This window comes from Corvus moneduloides, chromosome Z (assembly GCF_009650955.1).
Source record: "Corvus moneduloides isolate bCorMon1 chromosome Z, bCorMon1.pri, whole genome shotgun sequence".
Classification (NCBI taxonomy): domain Eukaryota; kingdom Metazoa; phylum Chordata; class Aves; order Passeriformes; family Corvidae; genus Corvus; species Corvus moneduloides.
In genome coordinates this window covers 66,403,098-66,429,384 of record NC_045511.1, presented here as the reverse complement: position 1 = coordinate 66,429,384, position 26,287 = coordinate 66,403,098, and the positions used below count along the sequence as shown (strand labels likewise).

The window sequence follows — 26,287 nt, the reverse complement described above, 5'->3', positions numbered from 1 at the left end:
AAACTTAATTTCAGAGAGAGGACTGAAATTAAAGAAAGCATTACTAAGCTTTTTTTTTTTTCTCTTTTTATACTGAAATTAAATAAGTGATACAGGATTTTTATTATTTCATAAATTAAAATTCTAAGTCCAAAAGCTCCATTGAATTGTATCAAGTAAATATTTTTAACTCGATCTGCCATATTAAAAATAAGCTTACAGATGGATAGCTTTCGTCAATACAGTTATAAAGTCAAAGTGTCATCTGAAAGGCTCCCCCTCCAACATACCCACCAATTATGTCAGCAGATAGTTATTTCTGTAGTCAAAAACAAAGCCTCAGTACTCCTATACACAAACTTGTCTTTTTACTGTGGTTCTTGTACTATAAAAGTAGCTCTAGTTTAAAGCATTTCACACATTACTTTGACATACTTAAATTCCAGTCAGAAATAGTATCATCATCATCAAGTTCATCATCATCATCGTCATCATCTTCAATACCATCTTCTTCATGTTGCTGAGCCACCGTCTTTGAACGATGAAAACGAGGCCTTATGTCCTGCTCACTATCTGGAATAGCTTCGTCTTCTTCAACATCCCCCTGTGATCAAATTGTTTTATCAGATAAACTAGTCCAACTGTATTGCTCAAGGAAGTTAACAATGGAGTTTTAGTTCAAGATTTTGTACATGTGTAAAAGATTCACATCCCATACAAAAATACCACTGTTCCTGTGTTCTACTGCTGCATTTACCAGAAAAACAAAAGAAGATACAAGCAAGAGAGGTACCCTCACCCACAAAGTATACTTCTTGTTAAGCAATTACTCAATGAGAATGAAATAGAAAGAAGTGATTGAGAAATTCTGATACACAGACATATGTAGTGATGGAAAAAGCCATGTATTCAACCTAGAAGGCATTAGAATGAGTTCCTGCAGTAGTTTATGGTAATAGTATCCCAGCACTGCCTAAATTGTGTGAGAGGGGACTGGGGCAAAGCAGGAGAGCCACACATTTTTTTCCAATAAACATGGCATCAGTTGCATTTAGTAATTGCAACAGCATACCTTGCCCCAGAAAGCTAATTCTCCACTGAAGAGATGGTAGGCTAGGCCTGCCCATTCTGATTGGAATCATTCTGATTTATAGGACAGAACCTAACCAACTATTCCAACAGAGTAGAAGAAACTGATGCTCACCTTCAACAGAATAATATCAATCTCTGAATATTTCATACCATTTACCAGCACAGGTATCAGCCTACAAAGAAATATTTATACATATCAAAACAACACATAAAAAAGCAAGCCAGCTTTCAGTTATACGGGCCATAATTTTGGTTGTGACCCTCACCTCCAACTCAAAAGAGAAATACCTTAGCCTGATAAAAAGAGCAGTAACGAAATCAAGTTCCATGTCATAAGACTCATCAATACTTTGCAATGAGAAAAAGAGTTATTTCAAATTACAAACTTTTAAATAGAAGTAGCCAGATGGCACAACTGATGAACTTATCCTGAAGCAACTTTCAGAAATTACATCTGTAGGTTTTCCAGTAAGAATTCAAACTCCCATAATATGCGTAAGTTGATTCTTGCCAATAGTACTTGTCACTTTATTTACCTGTCAATGAAGACTCTACCTCATCATTGTCAAAGATGGAGGCCTAACTACATAAAGCTCTCCTATCACCTCGTGATTACTTCAGGAGGACAAGCCTTCAACATTGCAGAAATCTTGACTAATTCATATTAGGATTTACTTCATTATTAAACAGGTTATGGTTATGGGGCTCCAACTGCACAGATATATAGCTAAAAAAGTAGTAAGGGAAAAAGTCAAATACTTCCCATAAAAACATGTTTGCCACAACAAAAGAAAAAATCCATAAGAATATATAAGCCAAAGGAAACCATGGATGGACGCAGCAACAGTGACAGACTCAATCTTGCTATATTCTGCAGGTGAGTACTGTTTTTGAAGGTATCAGGCTTGCTCTAATATTCACGCACTGCAATGCCACATTACATTTTAAACTCTGAATGAAGGAATAATAAGTATAAACATTATCACCAATTCAGTGGCATTTCTGCAGCATACTTTGTGAAGTATACATTGTATAAGAAAGCTACAGGCATAAAATGGAACAGATACTAGAAACCACATGAACAAGTTTTAAGAAGATCTTGTCCCACTTTTAATTTAACTTACAAAATTTTAAGATTACCAAGTACTGACAAGCTTACATAGCTCCCTAGTGAAACAGGACTCGCCAACAAATAAGTTGTCTTAAACACATATGACACTGAAAGATCTTGGGGAAAATATGCTGTGACTCAATAATAATTTGTTTTTCTAGAAATGTAAAAGCTTTCTTAAAAAAATGAGTATGATGCTGTTGCAGTGTCAAGGTTCATGTAGGCCAAAAGAGATTTAATACTAGTAGTTATTAACTATGTGATTTGTGTTGGGAATTTGTACTGTGTACTATCATTCTTTTGCTTTTGAACTACAAAAGTAGGAATTAAATCAGACCACTTTAAAATTTAAAAATAATTTCTCACAACTTATTCCCCTGGTTTTAACTCCTATTCTTTCTCTGCTACAGTACATGTTTTAATCTCAATTTTCTACTTTTTAATTGGTTAAGAAAACTGAAATTTTGCTTCCTTTTTTTAATTACTTCACATCTACAATGCTTATTTCTGCTGAGAAGGGTGTGTCTCTTCTGTCATTCTATTCTTCCACTCAAAATCTTGAGAGAATCCTCTCCTAATTTAAAAATCTTCAGTGCATATATGAAAAGAAAGAGTATTCATTTTCTGTCAACACTGAAGAATTAATTTCCTGTTGTAAAAGACTTCAAATCAGTCTGGAGGAAGTTGCAAGCACTGTTGCAGACATAAAGATGTTTACACTCCAAACATGGATATTTACTCCCATTCAATCAAAGATCTATCTCTTGAGGCATAGGAAAACTTTTTGAAACTTCAAAAAAGTAGGTTTTGAAACTTCAAAAAAGTAGGTTTTGAAACTACTATCAGGCTGCATAACTATGAAGGAACAAATTGTACAGGCTTTCTTCAAGTTTAAATTGTAACAGTAATTGATACAAAATTGATTTCTAAATCAAAGTCATGTCATTTTGGTTTATGCTCTTTTTAAAATGAAGAATCCTTTGCATGACTATGCACATTGAAGCATTGCACAGAGATGCCTACATCAGCAGTAGTCAAGACAACACGTTCATGGTACACACCAGATATTACGGGTAATGTCACGTGGAGTCGTTCACTTGAGCTTAAGTGCATTTAACTGTATCTTTGCATTCATGTGAAGCGTAGCAGCTTGTTAACTTCCTAGCAAGCACTACAGCAACACAGTTAAGTTGTTTCTGGAGTTCACTGGGTCTGAAACCCTCAGAAGTCTTTTCAATTTTACTATGCACAAGAACTAGCTATGGAAGAATTCTTCTAAGCTGCAATGACATATACACTGTCTCTAAGAGTATCCATGAACAAGTCCACTGAAATTTTAAGAGAACTGTCTTAAAATAAATGAGTTGTAATTCTTGATACTTACTTAGTAAGATGCCGACATAATACCTCTTTACAAATCGGCTGTTCAGCCAAAGTCAGCCAAAACTCACAAGCCTCCAAAGCCACATTTTCATCTTGATCCTGGGTCCTTTGAAGCATGTACTACACAGTATAAAAATTAATTACTTGTATAAAATAGAACATTTACGTAAGAACTTTTCATTAGTAGCCCAAAGAGCATCTCAGCAATGTAAAATAACATGCCTTAACCTTGTTATGGTCAACACACCCCAAAAAGTGACAGACAGCTTCAATGTGTAAACTGAAGCAGTTTCAGCACTAGTGCTAGATTTTTAACATAATCTTCTCACTTAGGGTCAAGCAATGCCTAGCTGTGATCCCAGCCATTTCAGGATAATTAATTTAATGAAGAATAAACAACTGCCATATGCACTGCCTGTCAAACACAATGTCAAGTTGGCAATTAGATAAGAATAAAGTTTTGTAATCTCAGTCTTAAAGGGAAACAAAGAATCGGCAAGTGCAAGAGCAACATACATGTTCTAAAGAATGCTTTTTATTTATTATTTTTGCAACGTCAAACAGGGGAATCTGCAGAACATCCAGGAAAGGAGACTCACCTCAACTATACTAATCATATGAGGAAGCAGGCGATCCATCCGAACTTCCAGCAACATTACCAGAGCACGGCAAACATTTTTGCGTACTTCAGGCTCCTCATCACCAGCCAGTGCAAAAAGATTCTGTTGGAAAGTAGTAACAGTTGAAAAACCTCAGTTCATCACGTTCAGCTTGTATGAAAATTGACATTACTGGCTGACTAAAGGAGATGTACTTTTGTACTTGCCCAACCCACACCTCAGAATACTATTTTATTTTTTAAAGACGTATGGGTTAGCAAATTAACACTTCAGTCTCTCAGTGTGTATTTTATACATGAACATGACACTGTGTATTAACACTGGCACAGAAACAGTACTTCCTGGATTATTTTTACCTCCTAAACATAAATTGTGTCAGTACACAAGAGGAGCAAATCAAATAGTCCAGACAATCCAGAGCCCTTCTCATCCAAGTTCAGTAACAGCATTCAGACAGGCAGACAGGCCCCAGTGACATGCACTTCTCAGGACAGGTAAGAGAGACAGACTGCTGCCATTACTTTTGCACCTTTACACAAGAGCTTCCCCTAATTAGGAAAAATCTTTTGAAATACACCTACTTCTTTCGCTTACAGAGTGGTTAGCTCTGAGCACAAGCATACAGAATGAACTTCAATCCATGGGGACTGAAGCTAAGAATGGGCAGCCAGAAATGCGGAGTTTAGGGGTAGAGGGGTTGCACAACATAGTTCAAACCTCTTGATAAATCAGATAGGTAATTTGACTTAAACCTCCGACCAAGAATACACACCCACCTCAATAAAAGAATCTATGTGCAACATAAGAGCTTGAGTTCTGCTGATGATAAACTGATTGACGCATGCCACTGCATGAGACCTACAACAGAAACAGTTAAAATATATATGTTTCATGAGTTAAAACCATTTTTTTAAACTGTACTCAGGCATCAAAAGCATAAACCAAGTATCTTCAAAGGCAAGAGAGAACAAATCTATGCACCTGTAGCATTACCAAGCAAAATTACTAAACTACATTTTAAGTACTGCCTTATACTCTTACATACCTAATAAATATTTAAAAGTATTCAGTGAATGGGGTAGGATGACTACAGCTGGTGTATTTGCTCTGAACAGTATGTATGTTCTTTTTGAGCATATTATGACTGTGATCTTCTCAGATAGTAATAATTCCATGCAAGTCAACATGGCAATATTTTAGCCTGACCTTCTTCGCTGTTGAGACCACCTTTGCAATACGTTTAGAATTTAGTGAGACCAGAATACGTCCACAATGTAGATGTAGCTTAGAACAAAAACACACTGGTAGTTGGATACCTACTGAAACACTTGTGGAAGAAACATTCTAAGAAATGAAGCACTGTTCTTCTAACCCATTTTATGCAAAGCCATTACTTAAGAGGTCTTTTTCATTCTCCAACACAGAAGTCAAATTCTCAAGGTAGAGGCACAAGGCAAAACTACCTGTAAAACGCTTTGAATATTCATTACAGTATTTTTACTACTGTAACTCCAAATTTCTATTCTGTTTAGACATTTCCTGGAAGACTGTGACATAAAACATTGTTCAAAAGTTGTCTTTTGAGTGAATAGAAGTATTGCACTGACACTACTAGTCCTTTTCATACCTCAGCATTATGTACTGAAACTACGCTGCGGGTTGGCAGGTAGCCTGCTTTAAACTTTAAACTGGTTTAAGTTTCAAAGCCATGAACATCACAGCACAGGAAAGAAGTGAAAGACCATACAGTGTGGTGAGGAAAAAAGAATGTTTTTCTTCCTCTTTTCCAGCTCCAGAGAATTACTACGTTTATCTTTCCACAAGACCAAGTTCACACTTTGTTACATGATTTTCTTAGCAAACTTCTTTTATAGATGATTTTCTGAACTGTATTAGAATCCTATCTTGAGTTATAATCTTCATCTTAGTCTTCACTATCTACTACTCTTGGCAATAAAGAACTACCACCTTAAAGCCGTCAGATATAATTTTCAAACAGAAGATAAAACACATTTCACAGAATCATGAAGAATCATAGAACAGATGAGGTTGGAAAGCAGCTCTGGAAGTCATCTGGTCAATGCCTGTGCTCAAGCGGGGCCACCTACAGCCAGCTGCCCAGGACCACATCCAGCGGGCTACTGAGTGTCTCCAAGGACGGATACTCCATCACCTCTCTGAGCAACCTGTGCGAGTGCTTGGTCATTCTCACAGTAAAAAAAGCTATTTTCTGATATTCAGAGTGAACATTATGAGTTTCTGTTTGTGGCCACTGCCTCTGCTTCTGTCACTGGGCACTACTGGAAAGAGCCTGGACACTTTTTTTCCTCCCTCTCTTCAAGTATTTACATATGTTGATGAGTCTCAAGTCCCTAGTAATTTCCTGCTATGGCCCTTTGCTGGAGTCTTTCCAGTGTATCCATGCCTCTCTGGCACTGAACATTCCAGAACTGGACACAGTACTTCAGGTGTGGCCCCACCTGGAAGGTGAAGGGAAGGATCACCTCCCTTAAACCAGCTGGCAATACTCAAGCCCAGGATACCATTAGCCTTCTTTGTGGCAGGGACACTCTGTTGGCTCAATTCAGGGTAAAGAGCTACTGCTCTTTGTAGTGAATACTAGCAAATACCAATTTAATTCTGGAATTTTTCTTTTATATTGTTGCTTTGGAGAGATTAATACAGTTTTACAGTGAAGGGATGATGAACCCATTTAATTTGATTCAGCTGAAAGTTCAGTTAAATGCAGAATTTGTTTCTGTCAGAACTCAGAAACTTTTGTCAGCAGAAGAATTTTCACTCTTCCATTGCTGAAGCCATTACAAAAGGAAAGTAAAATTGTTATTTCTAATCAGAATATTAAGTTCTAAGCACAACACTGAATTTTTTGTAATAACATGCAAAAACTGAAACTATCTGATTTTCAGAATCATTGACTGATTGTATGAGGAGGTGACATTCTTGTATTAACTATGAAGATAAACATGAAATTACTGATGCATGGAATCTCTGTGGGTCTCTGCAGGATCATTTTAAAAAGCTAAGTAGGTTTTAAACAGATCTACAAAATAATTTAAGTAAAATTTTAACAGGTAACTGTAAGTACAACTCATAAACCTACCGTATTTTTGGACTGCTGTGCTTGAAGAACTGCAAGAACTTGGGTATCATGATATTGAGTGGCCGGTCCAATACATCACTATCTAAAATTTCAGCAGAATCTTCACATATCTTCTGAAGAGCGCCAAAAGCGCCCTGTTTAAAAATGAATAAACAAATAAATAAGTATCTTCTTTCGCATTTTGAGAAAAACAGAACTGAAGACTTCATATTGAATGGGTAACTTCAGCACAACACAGTAAATGTAGCTACTTAATACTATAAATGCAGCCAACTAATTAAGATTAAATTGAAATATTCTTAAAGGCATTTTATTTAAACCAGCATCTGAGTATCTGTCAGCTCTCACACTGGGAGAGTCAGCAATGAGTAAGTGGTAATTTTAGTTTGATTTGATGCTCCTCTATCCAAATATATTTTAAAAAAATACTTAAAAGCTAAAGCTAATTCTTATTTGAGAAGTGAGTAGAATGAGGCAGAAGTATTCAAATTAATTGCATATATAATTGTATTTCCTTTCATAATTCAATATGGGGCAAAACAGAGATGATCGTCAATTTGAGTTTCACTTTCAAATGTAAGGGTTTTTTTCCAAGAGAAAGCAGCACCAAAACACTACATAACAGTGCAGCATCTTGGATCATTAGTCATCTCTGAGGTTCACTTTATACAAAATGCTTCACACTTTCATGGAGACATTATCAAGTAATTCAAATGGTGTGATCACAATATTTTTTCACATCAAACATAGCTTTACATTTTTTCTCATAGTTTAGAACTGTTATTTACTTATTTCCCTTCATACAGACTGGACAAAACAGTTCATTTCACCATGATATAGCAATCAATCACTTTTCCAGGTTAAGTTACAAGAAGAATGAACACTGCTTTTATGTAAGAGAAAAGTCAGCATCATCTTAATGATGCTAATGGTGCCTAAAAGACTAGGCATCACGAAGTGGTAACTTCAGGAGACTTCTCAGCTGAGATACTACGACTATCCATCTGCAATCTTATTCTGCTTTTATGCAAAGAAAATGAATTTGTTTGAATGAACAGTAAGAACGTGGACCACAGGTAGAAGAAAAAGTATCAAATCTGAGCCACTGTTCTCCAAGGAGAACACATGGGCACGTATAAATACATACAGACATGCACACATGATATATATGTATATACACATATACATAGTGTGTGTGAAGAGAGATAAAAATAATAAAATTCAGATGATCATCTTCTGTTTTCTATAAATCTCATTACCTCACAGGTATTGTAATCTTCAGAATCCAACAGGCTGCAAAGCTTTGGCAAGAGTTCAGGCCAATTCTGTAACTCCCCTTTTGAGGCAATGGTTGTTATCAGAATCCCTAAAAGAAACAGAAGAATGGAGAAAATGAGATCTCACATGCTTTCACTTGTTTCATATCAATTTTTCTTATTTTCCTCCTCTTAAATATCTAAAGAACTAAGAAAGTTATGGTTTTGTTAAGACTGGCACACATTAGAAGAGGAAGTACATTTAATTCTAAATGTTATTTGAAGGGCTTTGAACAGCAAAGGCAGGTTGCTCCTTCCTGCTGCTACAAAGGGATCACACATTAGAAATCAAGCACCAAGTAACTTCACTTAAGGAAATTACAACATTTATATATCTGTATAATTTATAATTAATAACATAGCAGGGCAGCTTTGGCTCTAAGTTTACTAAACACTGTACAAATCTGGACCTTTAATAAGTACAGAGTATCCTCCCCAAGTCACCTCTTTTTTACTATGATACAAAAGCATGAATGTGGGAATCTGTCATTCAATGAACTTACAACCCAGTGAGAAATTATGTGTTCACAACTTTACTGTGTTTACACTAAGCCTTAAGGACACATTCTAAGACTAAGATACCTACTAAGAGCTTAAACACTATGGTAGGTCATCCAGTGAGGAGCTGTGAGAGCCAGTAAACAGACAGGTTAGCCCAAAGTGTCACTAATTCTGTTTGTTTCCAGCATATATAGAAATCTGGGGGAAAACTAGTTAGGTGACAGGGACAGAGAAAGCTACTTATAAACTAGGACTTAATTTGTATGAGTCCATTTTGCTTCAATGCAAAATACAACAGCTAGCACAATCCTTAATGCTACTGGCAGTTACTTCTAATGAGTACGAACACAGAAGAACTCAATACTACTATAAGGGGCAATCTCCCAAGCAAAAAGTGATGGAAAAAGAGTCTACTCACAATATGTAATTTTTCTTTGGAATAAAATGCTAAAATTCTTGTTAAATACACAAGAATAGAGGACAACATTACAGAGCAAAAGACATTCTGGACAGGACACACAGTAACTAAGAGATACTTTTGCATTGTTCCTTTGATGCAATATGCTGGATCTTTTCAAGGTCCTCGAAGTGGTTTCAGAGGATGAAATGATATAGCATGCAATTCAGACCATATATGTCATTATGAACTTTCTGTACAGATGGTGGTTTGCCCCTGTAATGCCTGAAGTCGATTTCTCAACTCCTTAACTTTTAAAAGCTGAACTTCGTAACAAAATTCCCCCTCATAGGGCAATCATTAGCTTTCAATTTCCTCCTGCAGTGAAGCTCTCCAGTTCCACCACTACTTTCAAACACTATTTTCCCTGCTTGCTTCCAAGCAGGAGCTACACTAAGGTCCTGCCCAGACTAGAGTTCCTAGAAAGCTTTAAGAACAGTTGCAGACACTTTCTAATGAGATGTATTTATATCCTGGTAGATTTGTGCGTCCTGAACAAATGCAGCTTAAACTTGAATCTGTATTTCAAGATTAGCACATGGGGTTTTAAAACCTGTACCACAGGTTAACAGCACAGAGAAGATACACTCTGTAACTCATTTGGGGATTAGAATAAGGATAAGTAAGGATAAAACAATGCGTAGCTATCATTTGGTCTCAAGGCATGCACTTATTCTCCTCAGCAAGGTGACTTCTGAAGATGGGAATAATCACTTTGTTTCCATCTTGGCCAAAAGGTATCTGCTTTTGTCTGATTAGCACTAGATGCTAGAGACCACAGAGGAGAGTGAACACTGCATTAAATCCTCCCTGATGCCATTTTGACATACTTGCTCATTTTGCTCTCAGAATTCCCGAGATGTTATTTGCATTTGGCTCATTAAATTGATAGTGCTTGAATTGCAAAAACATATACTCATCAGAAAGAGCAACTCTAATCTGCACGTGCCAACTCATGCTAAAGGCAGTCTAGGTAGGCAGTAATATCTTTACACCTTGCTAGTACCAAGAAACCAGTGGGTACTGGACCAATGTCAGACAGCTACAAGGATCCAGTAATTCAAACAGCAGGGTGCCAAACACAGGCAAAACAGCAACAATTATGCAAGCATGCATCTTATCAGCTGCTATTCATCTTGAGAGTTCATACATGCTGAATAATCCCTGCAAGGATCACTTAAAGCTGAACAATAATTGAGCTACTAATCCACAAGCATTTCCTATCAGGAAAAATTTAAGAGTAACTGCTTGAAAACAACCCCCACATTCCTCAAAAGAACATCCCACAGACCATCACCAAACAACCCTAAGTCACCAAACCAAATGGAGCTGGAATATGTTCCCTAGTTAGCTCCATAGTACTCCACTGAAAACTCCTATGAACAAAGAAGTAAGCATCTTCTACATCCTGGAATTCAAAGAGTACCTGCCACTCAAAGACTTGTTTCTACTCTCATTAGAATATTGGACATTAATAAAATTCATAGTAAAGCAGCCTGACAACTGACAAGACAGCAGGAAAAAGCTAAGAAATGAGTAATTTTCTCTAGTCTTAGGTTAGTCCGTAACCTGAATGCCTGGAGAGGGAGTCCTACAGAAAAAGCAAATGATTCCAAAAGAACAGTAACTGGTAGATTGTTTTATAAGAGGAGTCAACTGAGAGAAGCTCAATTTCTTTCTGAAATGACACCCATACGTACTTTCAATATTCAAATATGTATTTTACGTTTTTCTAGTTTTTGAGCAGAGCAGGAAAATTACTACAATGTTGGAGGAAACTGTATTTTCAAAGAACAGACAGAAAAGCAACTTTACCTTGAACTAAGTCAAAATAATACAAATATACCTATTTTATGAAACATATGTATCAAAACAAGGTATTTACAAAATCAAAAATTCATGTAACAAATAAAACTTCTCACTGGAACTAGATGATTTTTAAGGTCTCTTCCAACCCAAACCATTTCATGATTCTATGACACTATGAAGCTCTGTACACCACACTTTATCTACTGTTTTCTAAGAGAAGCTTTTTATGTGAATGGCTTAGGCATGGTATGATGATTCCCTGAAGGGATGTGCGTATGTGTGCATACAGGGGGTGGGTTGTAGAAAATCAGCTAACAGAAATGTTTTCATTGATGCAATCAGAGTACTGGAATAGTTCTTAAGTCAGACCTTTACTGTGTTCCTGTTTTTAGGTATATAAGCCGGCAGCAAGCTGAATTTAAGTAGATTAAAATAAACTTATATTCAGTTACATGTCAAGAAATATGAACTGAATTGCTATATCACTTCTAAAATAATAGGAACTTAAAGTGCGGTATCTTTATATTCACAATAATGACAAATATCATTGAAACACAGCGAAGTTGTGGCAATTACGAGAAACAAAAAAATTTTAGGAGTTTAGTAACTCTTTATAGCCTTAGTACAGCTCTCACCCAAATCAGTAACATTTTCAGTATGCAGAGGGCAGCATTAAGAACAAACTTACCTACAGTAGCTCTAATTAAGGGGGAGGAATCACCGATGTTGTTCAGACATTCACTTTTAATGAAGTCAGTTACCCCATTTGGAAAGTTGTGAAAATGTGCTTTTACATTATTCTTCAAGATAAGACCACTCAAGGAACGTGTTGGCTCATCTGCAACAGAAAGTAATTAGTCAACCCTTCAATCGTCTCATAGGAATAAAGCAGATTTTCAAAACAATGCCACAGGATCAAAGCTTATATAGAGATATTAATCTTAATTTCCTTATCTCTCTTTCCAGCTACACCCATCAATTCACCTAGCAAACCTTTTCAGGTTCAGAGTACACAAATTAATCACCAACCACATAAAGTTCAACAAGCATAAGTGCTAGATTCTGCACTGGGGATGGGGCAACCCTGGATGTGCAGACAGACTGGGAAATGAGATGCTGGAAAGCAGTGCCACAGAAAGGGACCTCAGAGTCCTGCTCGATGGCAAGTTGAACACGAATCACCAGTGCCCTGGCAGCCAGGAGGGCCACCTGTGTCCTGGGGGCATCAGGCACAGCATCGCCAGCCGGGCAAGGGAGGGGATTGTCCCGCTCTGCTCTGCTCTGGGGCAGCCTCACCTCCAGTGCTGGGGCAGTTTTGGGTGCCACAGGATAAGAGAGATACAAAGCTATTGGAGAGTGTCCAAAGGAGGGCCACGAGGATGGTGAAGGGTCTGGAGGGGAAGCCGTAGGAGGAGCAGCTGAGGGCACTTGGTCTGTTCAGCCTGGAGCAGCCTGAGGACAGATCTCACTGCAGTCTAAAACTTCCTTGTGAGGGAAGAGCAGGGGCAGACTCTGATCTCTTCTCTCGGGTGACAGTGACGGGACCCAAGGGAATGGCCTGAAGTTGTGTCAGGGGAGATTTAGGTTGGGTATTAGAAAAAGGTTCTTCACCCAGAGGGTGGCTGGGCACTAGAATAGGCTCCCCAGGGAAGTGGTCACCAAGCCTGACAAAGTTCAAGGAGAGTTTGGACAGTGCTCTCAAGCACTCAGGGGATTCTGTGGTGTCCTGGGCAGGGCCAGGAGTTGGACTGGGTGACCCTTGTTGGTCCCTTCCAACTCAGCCTATTGTGTTGATTCTGTGATACACTATCTTTATTCACTCAAAACTAAAATACTGGATTACAAGCTCTACATTTTAAGAGAAAGTTTTGAATAGACGTGTAAGCAAGGAATAGACCTGAAGTCACAGGATATAGGAAACTTTATTAAAGACATTTGTCAGCCAAAGACATTCAGATATTCTGATTACACTGACTGGCTTGCTGCAACACTGATATTGTAAGGAACTGGTGACAAACCTGGTTTCACCACAGTAGGATATGGAAATGATGCAGGGACTGTGCAGTAAAACTTCTACCCATATTCCCACAGAAATATAATGTTCAATTTTTCTACAAAGTAAGGTACTTAAATCCCTTCAGAAATGAGCTGTTCTGTTGATCTACTAAATTGATAATTAGAGGGAGAAGGAAAAAAGAGATCTTTAGACAACATTATAAGGTTAAGTGTTACACAGTATGAGCCATAAAATAAACACAACCAGAATTGACCTGAATTGAGTAAGAACTGGAGTTCAGGCAACAGTTTGAATTCTGTTCACTGGGCTTTCTCTAAGTTACTGGGCCAAGTAGAGGAATGGAAAAAGAACAGCCTAGCTTTTTCATTTATAGTGGAGCAGATTCATGTTTGGTTCTTAACCAAGGGCATGAGTAACTTTGTATTACATCTGAGATATGTTGAAAGTGAGATCTGAATGTTCTATATAGAAAGGGTTAGTTTACAGTATAAACAAATTTAAATTTACAGTTTACAGCAATCCTAATAGCACTGGAGGCTAATTTTAATCAGCATTTTTACCACTTGTTGATATGAAGAGCTGATTTGGGTGAAATAAGGAATTCCTTTGTGCCAGGAATTAGTCTACACATGGATCTATTCCAGCCCTTCAAAACTATTATTATCCCAAAAGAAATAAGGAGAAGCAAAATAAGAGATACAACTTTCAAATATAAAGTACTTTCAAACTAAAGCTACTGTACCAGAACACCAAGACTCTCACAACACTGGATGTCTGACTGACATGACTGATGGACATTAGACACTTTATACCAGTTAGAAGAGAAACAGAACTTTACAGAAGAGAAGGAATTGTTTGGCTGATCAGAAATTAAAAATCATTTAAATCAACTGATTTTGAGTGCCAAAACCAGACTGCCTTCATTCACCTTTTAGTCTTGTCTTCTATGCTCATATTTCAGTTCTTTTAAAGAAGCATTAGTTAGAATGCTCCAGAACTACAAATGTATTGATACAGAAACAAACATGTCCTTTAGAATTCAGTAACTTCTTAAACCAGGAAGCCACCCAATGAATACATATTTGAGACAATTCTACAACTTTATCTACACTATATGATTTAAGTATCAACTTATAAACAATGTAAAAAATAAAATTCATTTCACTTGTGCAGCACTACATTGGCCAGCATCTTTTCTGGGAGAAGGAGGGAAGCAAGAGTTTATTTTAAATAAAAACCTAAAGACTGTATGCATGCACAAACTTTTCTCCACCACACAACTTAGTTGTGAGCTGTCACAAGTATTACTACAGTTACTTGGCAAGTCAAATCAAGTAATTTTGACACAGTAGTCTCTGAATTAAAAGTAAAATCTTCACATCAATTCTTATGCCAATAACGGATGTCAAACTCTGATTGCTTTACGTAACTTCCATTGATAGGTACACACACCTTCAAGAAATTCAGTCATTCATAAATTACTACAATTACTTAAAATTGTGCCTGGGGAGAAAAGAAGCCAAAGGAGTCCTCCTTTAATTTCCAAATGTTTTAAAACTTTTGCAAAAAACCATTATTGTTAGCACCCACAGATACCAAATACAATAGTCACTGTAATTCTTCATCATCTAGCACTATCTTGGTATGAAAGAAATCAGTGACAACCAATGTCTGATTAGAACACAGTAGGCTAGTCACTAGTAGGAATGAAAATATTAAACAGTACATTAAATAAACAGGAAAAACATTAATCCATTAGAATGCCTGGCTACAGCTACAAAAGGGACAAGGCAACAGCTTCAATTTAACCAAGCAGAGATACACATACTATTAAGTTCCTTTTGTCAAAAACAGACAGATTAGTCAACTGGTTTAGATAAAAATAAAGGTCGCATGAAGGTGAAACTTCAGGACCATTTTTTTTTTCTTCACGAACTATTCTATGGTATGTGGCAGTACAAAATATCTTTAATCCATTCTTTTAGACAGGATATCAGAAAAAGTATTCTTCATAGAATGATTATCCCACATATCTGCAACAAAGATTCCATGGGATTCATAATGGAAGTGGCATCTGACAAATGAAGTAACAAAATGAGAAAAAGAAGAAAAATTAAAAATAAAACCAAAATCAATTATCAACAGACTGAGAGATGACAAGCAAAAATCACAAAGGACTTTTTGCTGAACAACCCCCAACCACTTGAGCTACAGAAGCAGCCCAAATCTGATATCCAAGCATTAAAAAAATAAACAAATAACAAATAGTTAAAATCTTAGTTTGAGAAAACAATTTCAGATATGACTGGACAAGGTTATTTATGGAATCCACAGTGTTCAACAACTTAACAGCTACGCTGTCAGAAGATAGTAATATAGGCCTGGATGGAATTCTTGCTGTAACACCAAAATTACAGGCAGATGGCTTAAAAGCTGAGTAAGACACTCCTTAGTCTTCATAGATTTTGTGATTAGTTCTGTCAGCCATATGCTTCAGCCATCAAAAAAGCTCACAGTCTTGTCTCCTTTTATCTCAGTCAACTTGGAAGTATAGAGTTGACAAGAACATATAGTACAAGAAAAAGAAGGAATGTGAAGTAGACCTCTGGCATTTGGTATCATTTTTGGTGCCAAATCAGTTAATCAGTTGAAGATTCATCTCTCACATTGTCTCACTTTAAAACGAAACCATATAACAATTGTCATTTGTTTCTCAATAAATTTTCAATTCTGTTTCAAGACTCTCATACTAGTTCCAAATTTTAATAACAGACAGAGCAAGTAGATACATAGCCACAGTACACAAATTATTTTAGGGTTACTAAAGTACTTTTAAGAGCCAAAGTGTGTCCTCAAACAGCCACATTTCATCTATTGAGGGTTTGTATGACAAAGGGTGCACATATGAAAGCTACAAGGTTTTTGCAAGCCCAGAGAAGTATATATTTCACCATGCCTTAGGAATCATAGAATGATTTGAGTTGGAAGGCACCTTAAAAGGTTATCTCATCCAACATCCTCACCATGGGCAAGAACATCTTCAATTAAATCAGGTTGCTCAGAGCCCCATCCAATCTCACCTGGAATGTTTAAAAGGATGAGGCACTCACTACTTTCTAGGCAACCTGTTCTAGTGTCCTACTACCCACATTGTAAAAAACTTCTTCCATAGATCTAGTCTAAACCAACTCTCTTTTTGTTTAAAATCATTACACCTTGTTCTATCACAATAAGCCTGGCTAAAAAGCTTGTCCCTGTCTTTCCTATAGGCCCTCTATAAGGTATTGAAAGCCTGCAGTAAGATCTCCTCAAAGCCTTATTTTTCCCCATGCTGGATCACCCCAGCTCTCTTAGCCCTTCCTTATAGTAGAGGTGTTCCAACCCTCTGATGATCTTTGTGGCCCTCCTCTAGACCTGTTCCAAGTCTTTCCTGTGCTGCGCCCCTGCTTTCACTGTCTGTGCATTTTCTTCTTGCCCTTTAGTTTGACCAGCAGGTCAAACATAACTTGCTAGATCACTAAAAGAACTGACTGACTGGGATGAGAACATTTGTCCATTCACAAGCTGTGATATAATGATTTATGAGCATGGCTGTATTTGCTGTGGTATTTTGCGATATTGGCAACACTAGATGTGAGGGTGAGACGTTTCCTAAGGCAAAACTGTTTGTCAATCTCCATCTTAAAGCTGTAAAGCCTTTTCCAGAAATAAGCGCTCATTCTGTGTTTTAACTATCAATATGGATTTACTATGTACCAATACAAAATGTGTATTGACAATGACTAGTGTCACTGCTGCACATGAAGATTTCTGATGCATTAATGAGACTGACTCTGCTAAAAGAGAAAAAATCAAAAAAAATAAGAATTCTACAAGAACTTTGTAATATGGGAAGCAGAAAATGAACAATTTCTTCTATCCTGATATATAAGAATACAGTACAAAAACAGCTTCACAAGCTTCCTAGCAGAAAAAAAATCCTGCTTTTTTTTTTATATAGGATTATGCCTTAAGTGTAAGTCTTTTGACTTAAATGGATATGGTTACTATCATGTCTGGAGCTGGAGTGGTATTTCAAAACATTCAGTGTATGTCAACACATAAATGACCTTGAAATGTAGTGACTAGTCTGAAGTTAATCAGTGCTCTCCATTGACTTATGTGAGTCATGGAAAATAATTTAACTCAATTGCCTAAGCTTAGGAATGTCTGTAAGAGACCACAACAAAGCTGGAAATGTTCTGCTGATACTGAGTTTTGCATATTTATTGAATAATGAGTTACACTTCTTAACATGATGGTGTAAATAAAATTGAACTGTGGACAATATGGGAGGAGTATTGAACTGCTGACCAGAAATAAACTTGTTGGCTAGTACATTTGAGTCTATGTGGCAAGGTTTTGGTAGGGGAATGGGGGCTACAGAGGTGACTTCTCTGAGAAGCTGCAAGAAGTGTCCCCCAAGTTCAACAGAACCAGTGCCAAATGGCTCCAAGATGGACCTGCTACTGGCCAGGGCTGAGCACATCAGCAATGGTGGGAAAACAGCAGAGGAGCAGGTGCCCATCTCTTCACCCTCAAGACAGGACTTGAGGAAATGGCATGAAGCTGAGTCAGGCGAGGTTTAGGTTGGCTATCAGGAAAAGGATGTTCACCCATAGGCTGGCTGAGTACTGGAACAGGCTCCCCAGGGAAGAGGTCACAGCACCAAGCCCGACAGAGTTCAAGAAGCCTTTGGGTAACACTTTTAGGCACACAGTGTGATTCCTGGGGTATCTTGTGCAGGGCCAGCTGGACTCAATGATCCTGATGGGTCCCTTTCAACTCAGCATATTCTATGATTCTCTGATTTAAGAAAGGAAAAAAGTTACTATGCAAGAGCAATTGCAGCCAGAGCAGAAAGGAGTGAGAATGTGTGAGAAACAGCCTTGCAGACATGGAGAGGCAGGAGATGCTCCAGGTGCTAGAGCAGACGTTCCCCTGCAGCCTGTGGTAAAGACCATGATGAGGCAGGCTGTCCCCCTGCAGCCTACGGAGGTTCATGGTGGAGGAGATATCCACCTGCAGTCCATGCAGGACCCCACACTAGAGCAGACGGGTGCCCAAAGGAGGCTGTGACCCTATAGGAAGCCTGCACTGGAGCAGTCTGTTCCTGAAGGATTGCACTCCATGGAAGGGATTCACACTGGAACAGTTTGTGAAGAACTGCAGCCTGTGGAAAGGACTCATGTTGTAAAAGCTTGTGGAGGACTGTCTTCTGTGCGAGGGACCTCACACTGGAACAGGAGGAAAGTATGAGGAGTGCTCCCCCTGAGGACGAACGAGTGGCAGAGAGAATGTGTGATGAACTAACAACAGCCCCCATTTCCTGTCCCCCTGCATCACTGGGGGAGAGGAGGTAGAGAAAAGTGGGCGTAAAGTTAAGCCCAGGTGGAAGGGAGGTGTTTTAAGATTTGGCTCTATTTCCCATTACCCTACTCTGATTTGACTGGCAATAGATTAAAGTATTTCCCCAAGCCTGTGACAATAATCAGTGAATGATCTCTCCTCTCCCTGTCCTTATTCTCAATCCATGGGACTTCTGTTGTACTCCCTCACCCATGTCCAGCTGAGGAGGGGAATTACAGAGCAGCTTTGGCAGGGATCTGGCATCCAGCCAGGTCAACCCACTACAATTAGTTCTGGAAGGTTTTGTATTCTGATAATTACTACATGTAATCAGAGTGCCAAATTCTGTATATCTCTACAATTGCAAAATCAAGAAAAGGTTAAAGAACTAATTTTCTGGTTTCACTCCTACTTTCAGCTTCTCTATCAAATCTCCACAAACCAATTGTCCCAGCACTTTTCCTCTCTCATGTGGTCTCATGTGTTGTCTCCTGATCCAGCAGTTAAAATAGTCCTAGAATTCTATCAAAAGCAGAAGAATCCTTAATAAGAAATAGGGATTTAGCGTGATGAGAACATGATTCACTACAAGGTCTCAAACTATACAACAAATGCAGGATAGTGCAGTAGTTTGAAAACATTTTAAAAGTAATGTCATCTCTCTCTGGCATTTACTTTCTGAGGGCGGGGAAGAGGATAACAACATGGACTTCTGCACTTAGTCAAGTGCATAGGAAAAGGAAATTATGACGTTCCCAACAGAACTTGCTTAGACAGCATCTGGCAGTGAATGAATACAGATTTAGAGTCATTAATCTATCTGAAGAAATTGCCTCGTCAGATGAGTAGAGGTTTTGTCACTCTCTGAATAGCGAAGGTGAATCTTATATATTAAAATATAGGATAATCTGTCATTTGAATAGCTGTTAGTACACAAGGATTACTTGAATGAGTAAAATAAGGCTGTGTTATCAAAATGAGTAATTCAGAATCCTATTCAAACTGCTGAGTATTGGAAAACACAAAATACAGGATACTCACAACACTGGTGCTGTACAGGGTGCTGCACAGTGGAAGTTCTGCCTAGTTTTCCTCCTGTCTATATCCTACAGGTATAGCTTAACAGAAAGTTGTGTGGTAGCATGCAATCGTAAATGTTGTCTTAAAGCCAGACTGCTTTGTTTCTCTGATACCCTCACCAGCAAGTAAGGCTTCTTCCTCTATAATGACTAATTAGTGAAAGGAAAACCTCCTCCTTTCCTCCACACTGTACTCAGCGTGCTTCCTTTTTTTTTTTCCCCTGTTCATTCTGGCTGACTTTTCTGAGTAATATCATCAGACTTTTAATTAGCAATATTAGTTTGCACTCCAGTAAACATCAGAACATAGTTCTGGCACTACTGCCGGTGTTCTTCCTAAGCAGCTGTGTATCTAGCTAAAACACGAAAATAAAGAGCACAGACCTGCTTTTAATTCAATACACTTTCATACATTTAATATTTTACTATTGTTATTATTTTAGGAACTCAGATTATTTTTTTTTGTATTTTGGTACCAAACCACTACAACAGGAGTTCTTATTAGGAAGGTTAAGAGTATGAGTGAAAATGAGATGCTTTGCTGAGTGACCATACTGCTACTCCAAGCAATTAGAAATCCATCTTCAGTCTCTTTAGTTTTGAGTTTCTACCTATGACTTCATCAGTCCTCTTTCTTTATAAGGGGATGAAAATGAGGAAAACTGGGAGCTCTTATCATTTTGGAATGTTTAAAGCTCCTGAGACTTACAGCTTGTCAGTAAGAATTTTCTCTGATCAGTAGTGTATCTACTGATTCAGAGAAAAACACCCATCACTTGAAGTTATGTGAATGCCTTTTCTTTGGAGGTATCAAAACAAAAATTTGTCCTGTTGAATCTACACTTGCCTGAAGTGCCAGTGTATGACACTTTAGATGAAGCAGACAACTGCTGTAGGGCAAAGCGGTTATAAACTCCCTACACAGAACTGAGTGCAGACTGCAGTCATTGTTACCTGGAATTGAGTGCACCCTCAGCAGGTTTGCAGATGACACAAAGCTGAGCAGTGCAGTTGACACAACAGAAGGAAGGGATGTCACCCAGAGGGACCTGGACAAGCCTGAGAAATAGGTCCATGAGAATCTCATGAAGTTCAATAAGTTCAAGTGGAGGTGCTGCCCCTGGGTCAGGGCAGTCCCAGATATAAGTACACACAAGGAGAAGAAGCCATTGAGAGCAGCCCTGTGCAGCAGGAGTAAGGGATAAAAAACTGGACATGAGGTAACAATGTGCGCTTACAGCCCATACAGCCAGCTCTATCCTCAGCTGCATATGAAGCACCATGGCCAGCAGGGTGAGGGAGGGGATTCTCCCCCTCTACTCTGTCCTTGTGGGACCCCACCCACAGTGCTGCATCCAGCTCTGGTGTCCCCAGCACAGGAAGGACAACAACCTGTTGGAACAAGTCCAGAGGAACGCCACAAAGACGATCAGAGGGCTGGAGCACCTCTCCTGTGAAGACAGGCTGAGACCTGGGGTTGTAAAACCTGGAGAAAAAAACACTTTAGGGAGCCCTCAATTGCTGCCTCTCAGTACTTAAAAGAGGGAGAGTGACTTTTTTCACAGACAGATAGTGGTAAGACAAGGGAAAAGATTTTTAAACTAAAAGAGGAGAGATTTAGATTAGATGTTAGGAAGAAATTCTTTACTCAGAGGGTGGTGAGGCACAAGAACAGGTTGCCCAGAGAAGTAGTGGATGCCTCATCCCTGAAATTATTCAAGGGTTGGATAGTGCCCTGAGTAATCTGATACAGTGGATGGCCCATGGCAGGCGAGTTGGAACTAATCTTTACTGTCCCTTTCAACCCAAACCACCCATCATTCTTTGATGATTATGTAACTCATGGCACAGTTGCTCCTGAATGCCTGTTGAAAGCAGAAGGCCTGAGCTTCATGAGAGTTGTGAAGGGTGTGAATTACATTATTATAGAAGGAGAAGAAAGGCGTTTAAAATACTTTGCAAAAGCAGTAGTAATGCTTATCCTGTTACTGGTACTAGTGTGAAACTGTGGAATCAAGATGTGCCTTTTCGATGGACAGTAAAGATACTCATTTCTGGAGCTGGAAAAACATACTGTGAGTATTATTATTTGTAGTATTAAAAGTCTTTTTTTTTTCTTTTAGGATCCACTCTCTTCTGACATTAAAGGAAAGATGTTTTAACTTGTACATGAAAAGTGGTAAAGGGTATTCCTTTACTAAAGCCAATTTGCCTTTATAGAAGTGGTTGTCTATACAGTTGCATCTGGCCCAGCACTGCAAGCTAACACACATGCTGAAACACCTTTATCATCCTAATGCCTCACAGCAAGTATGCTTCCTGAAAATCTGGAACAAAGTGGTAATATTGCTTCCTAGGTCCCTAAATCATACACCAGCTAAAAGAGCTGGTGGGTCCTTCCAAAGAGCTGGCACCTCTGAACTGCATTAAATCAAATACCACCTGGTGAACAGAAGTCCCTTTAGAAACACTGGCAATGCTTTTGCTTTCTGTAGGAAAACACCCCACAGGAATGCTTGATACTGGCATTTTAAGTACACCTAGGTTTAATGTAAAAAAAACAACCAAACATTACTAAGTATTAGAGTTTGCTTTTTAAAAAAGCATACAAAGAAATACCCATTCCAGAAGACTACATTCAGCTTGTAAAGACACATTAGGGAAAGGCTTGAAATCGCTGATTAAATGCCTCCCCCTTACACCTAAAGATTTCTTTTAAGGCCAAAACAGATCTTATCCGTAACTACTTGAACTTCAGGCAATGACATACCAATTCCTTCCTTGTATGGGCTTCAGGGACACGGAAAGAGGTAACAATGGAGATTTCATACTCTTGATTCTGGATGTTCACAATAAGGAGCTCCAGGGAAGTGTTCCTGAAGCACTGAATCACATAACAAATCCACAATCTAATTCAGTTTCTTACACGACTTTAAATAAATGAATAATCTGTTAGGAGAAGCCTTACTTTAAACCCGCACTACAGTATCCCTGAAGAAGCATGGAAAGGAGTCATTAGCGAGCATATAGGGGGAAGTAATGGAATTTTTAGTAACTTTACATAATTAATTATCACATGATACATATTATACTAAGTAAGTCTGCTGATGATACTAAATTGGGAGGAGCTGCTGACTTCTTCAAAGGCAGAGAGGCCCTGCAGAGAGACCTCAGTAAATTGGAGGGCTGAACAATCACCAACTGTACGAAGTTCTAACAAGTGCTGATTTGGCACTGGGGATGGGGCAACCCTGGATGTGCAGACAAGACTGTGGAATGAGATGCTGGAAAGCAGTGCCACAGAAAGGGACCTCAGAGTCCTGCTCGATGGCAAGTTGAACACGAATCACCAGTGCCCTGGCAGCCAGGAGGGCCACCTGTGTCCTGGGGGCATCAGGCACAGCATCGACAGCCAGGCAAGGGAGGGGATTGTCCCGCTCTGCTCTGCTCTGGGGCAGCCTCACCTCCAGTGCTGGGGGCAGTTTTAGGTGCCACAATAGCCTAACGTAAGGCTAGAGAGCATCCAAAGGAGGGCCACGAGGATGGTGAAGGGCCTTGAGGGGAAGCCGTAGGAGGAGCAGCTGAGGTCACTTATTCTGTTCAGCCTGGAGCAGCCTGAGGGTAGACCTCACTGCAGTCTAAAACTTCCTTGTGAGGGGAAGGGGAGCGACAGGCACTGATCTCTTCTCTGTGGTGACAGTGACAGGACCTGAGGGAATGGCCTAAATTTGTGTAAGGGGAGGTTTAGGTTGAATATCAGGAAGAGTTTCTTCACCTAGAGGGTGGCTGAGCATTGGAAGAGGCTCCCCACAGAAGTGGTCACAGCACCAGCCTGACAGAGTTCAAGAAGCATTTGGACAATGCTCTCAGGCACATGGTGTGACTCTTGGGGGCATCCTGTGCAGAGACAGGAGTTGGACTCTATGAACTTTGTGAGTCCCTTCCCACTCAGGACATTCTGTAATTCTACTCTTTCCTTTAAGATATTTACACAACTCAACTATTAGATTTATGCACTGGTTAGTAAAAGTCAGTCTTTTTGTAATTCTTCATGTATCTGAACTTCAGAGAAGAAAATGTTTTGCTGTTAGTAGGACACTATGTAGGGTATGCAGCATTTTAAACTGTAAAGGCACATTAATCTGACTTGATTTCTGAATAGTAATGCAATCAGACCCACTACTTGACAATTATTTTTGTATATTTAATAATGATATGTAGTAACTGTACTAGGGGGAAGTCGTAGGGGAGGTTTTTTTTTTTTAATTTAACAACTAAAACTCCTGAATCACTTTTCTGGATTAATCCTTCCAATCAAAGATGTCTTCTTGAAATGGGTAGTTGGCAAATTAACATGTGATCTCACATAATGGTCTTTTTTTTGCTCAGCTTCAATTATCTTTCAACACCAACATGCCAAGAAAGAACCTAATGGAATAGACTCATGAAAACTGTTCTCTGGATCAAGCTAAATTTCAAGACTCATCAGAAACATTCACATCAAACCCACATGACCATTTTGGATTCCAGTAATACCTTATAAAAAGCTGTTTCAAATTATATGTGCAAAACAAGATTAATTATTAGTGTCATGATTACCAGAACATAAATTACCATCAGGGAAAAGCTCCATTGAAACAAAAATTTGGTGTGGAAGGGAGGGGAGGGAGTAGGGTGGGGACAGGACCTTTCTCCGTGGTAATGTTCCAGGTCAAAGTAAAGTACTCTGAATGACTAGATCATCACATAAACAAGACCAAGAACTTCAGAGACACTGTTCCTCCATCTTCAACTGGTTTATAAAAACCTGAAGTATTTTGGAAGTGAGCTCAAAAGACCATCCTCAAAGCCTGTGACAAAAACAGTACTAAAGCAGTGTTCTCAGCTTCAGCTCATCCACCTTCAGAGTAAGAGATCATCTCAAGGACTCTGATCCTTGACTGCAATAGCCTTACACCATTGATTGTGATCAGTCATTCTACTGAGATAACACTCTGTGGAGAATAAATATTAGCGTTCTCATGTTTGGATGGGATGAAGAGTCAGTCACTAAAGCACCTTCATAAGATCACCACTGTGTAACTGCAGCAGGATAGACAACTGCAGTTACACAAGCCAGCAGAAAGTATCAGGACCAACATGCACTTATCTCACTATTTTCCCATTAGGGCAGGACCTGCTGAGAGCCCAGCGGATGGGGAGATGAATGCAGAACTTTACAGAAACGATGAAAAACTAACCATGACCCACTGAATAACAACGGACATCATCTTTTGATAATTTAGTGCAAAGCCACATCCATCTCCCATTCACAAAGCTGAGGAGGCTGTTTGAAATAAAGCATGGTGTAACTCTGGACTGCACCTAAGCAGAAAACACCAGGAAATTGATGAAGTTGTCCTACAACAGAACAATGGAAATTAAGAAGGGTGCCATTTCTGCCTGTCTCTTTGAGAGCAGAGGGAGAAAGAGGTATCTTACAAACACTGATTTACAAAAGGCATAAACAGGTTTTCATACAGCCAACTTTGAAAATTTCATCATTGCAGTCAAGAAGGTCTGAAACAAACTCAGTACTTCTGCTTGCAATATGAACTATTCATGTTATGACATCTAGAGGTCCTGATCTGCCTCAGGCTTCAAATATCTTGGAAAACTGCCTCAATACACCTTAAGCAGAGATTAGAACAGGTCTCAGTAAGACAACAAAGAGGCTGAAATTAGGAAAACACATTCTCATACTTTCCTTCAAAGAAACATACTTGGACTAGGGACGCAATAATGCAAACAAGGAAAGGGGGATTTAGATGCATGACTTGGATCAAAGCAGGAAAGCTGCAGTTAAATGAAAAAAGCAACAACAGAGGCAGAACTGATGCTTCCGTGTAGCACTGGACTGTTTCAGACAACCACACAAAACCCAGAAAACCATCTGAGAAGCAGAAGCAACATGCATACACTCCAGAAAACGAATTATTAACAGAATACAGAAGACTACAGGATTCTGAGCTCACCTCAGGGGACACTGAAAGAATAAAACCACAGTATCAACACTGTGGTTGTTGATACATGGCAGTATCACTACATTATCTGTGAGATTTTTTTACCTTCCTATCCAAGAAGGAATAACTACACTAACAGTGCCTACAGGAAATATTTTCATTTACAGATAAATTAGCAAAACAACACTTTTTTCATTCATATACTTTTCAGTCAATCTGGACTCCATCTTACCTACATAAGAAAGATCTCTGAGCACAATACTTCATGGGAAGTACATTCTAGAGATCTGTATCTTAAACTTTAATGGCTTTGGGATCTTATTTTATTTTCATCAGCCTGCCTACTGCCTAACTGAATGCTAACTGAATGCCTAACTGAATTTCCTTAACAATTTTTATGCTGTGATGTTTT

The 26,287-nt window shown here is 38.8% G+C and overlaps 1 protein-coding gene across 3 annotated transcripts in view; it reads right to left on the bottom strand.

The window, feature by feature from the left end:
- TNPO1 (transportin 1) overlaps nt 1-26,287 on the bottom strand; it is a 74,206-nt gene that overhangs the window by 24,637 nt on the left and 23,282 nt on the right. For all 3 annotated transcript variants that reach the window (XM_032095441.1, XM_032095438.1, XM_032095440.1), the window contains 8 exons: nt 12,078-12,227; nt 8,566-8,672; nt 7,307-7,440; nt 4,962-5,043; nt 4,165-4,287; nt 3,567-3,685; nt 1,184-1,244; nt 415-583 (listed from right to left, as the gene is read on the bottom strand). In XM_032095441.1, the coding sequence (XP_031951332.1) occupies nt 415-583; nt 1,184-1,244; nt 3,567-3,685; nt 4,165-4,287; nt 4,962-5,043; nt 7,307-7,440; nt 8,566-8,672; nt 12,078-12,227 (945 nt within the window). The remainder of the gene's footprint in view (nt 1-414; nt 584-1,183; nt 1,245-3,566; nt 3,686-4,164; nt 4,288-4,961; nt 5,044-7,306; nt 7,441-8,565; nt 8,673-12,077; nt 12,228-26,287) is intronic.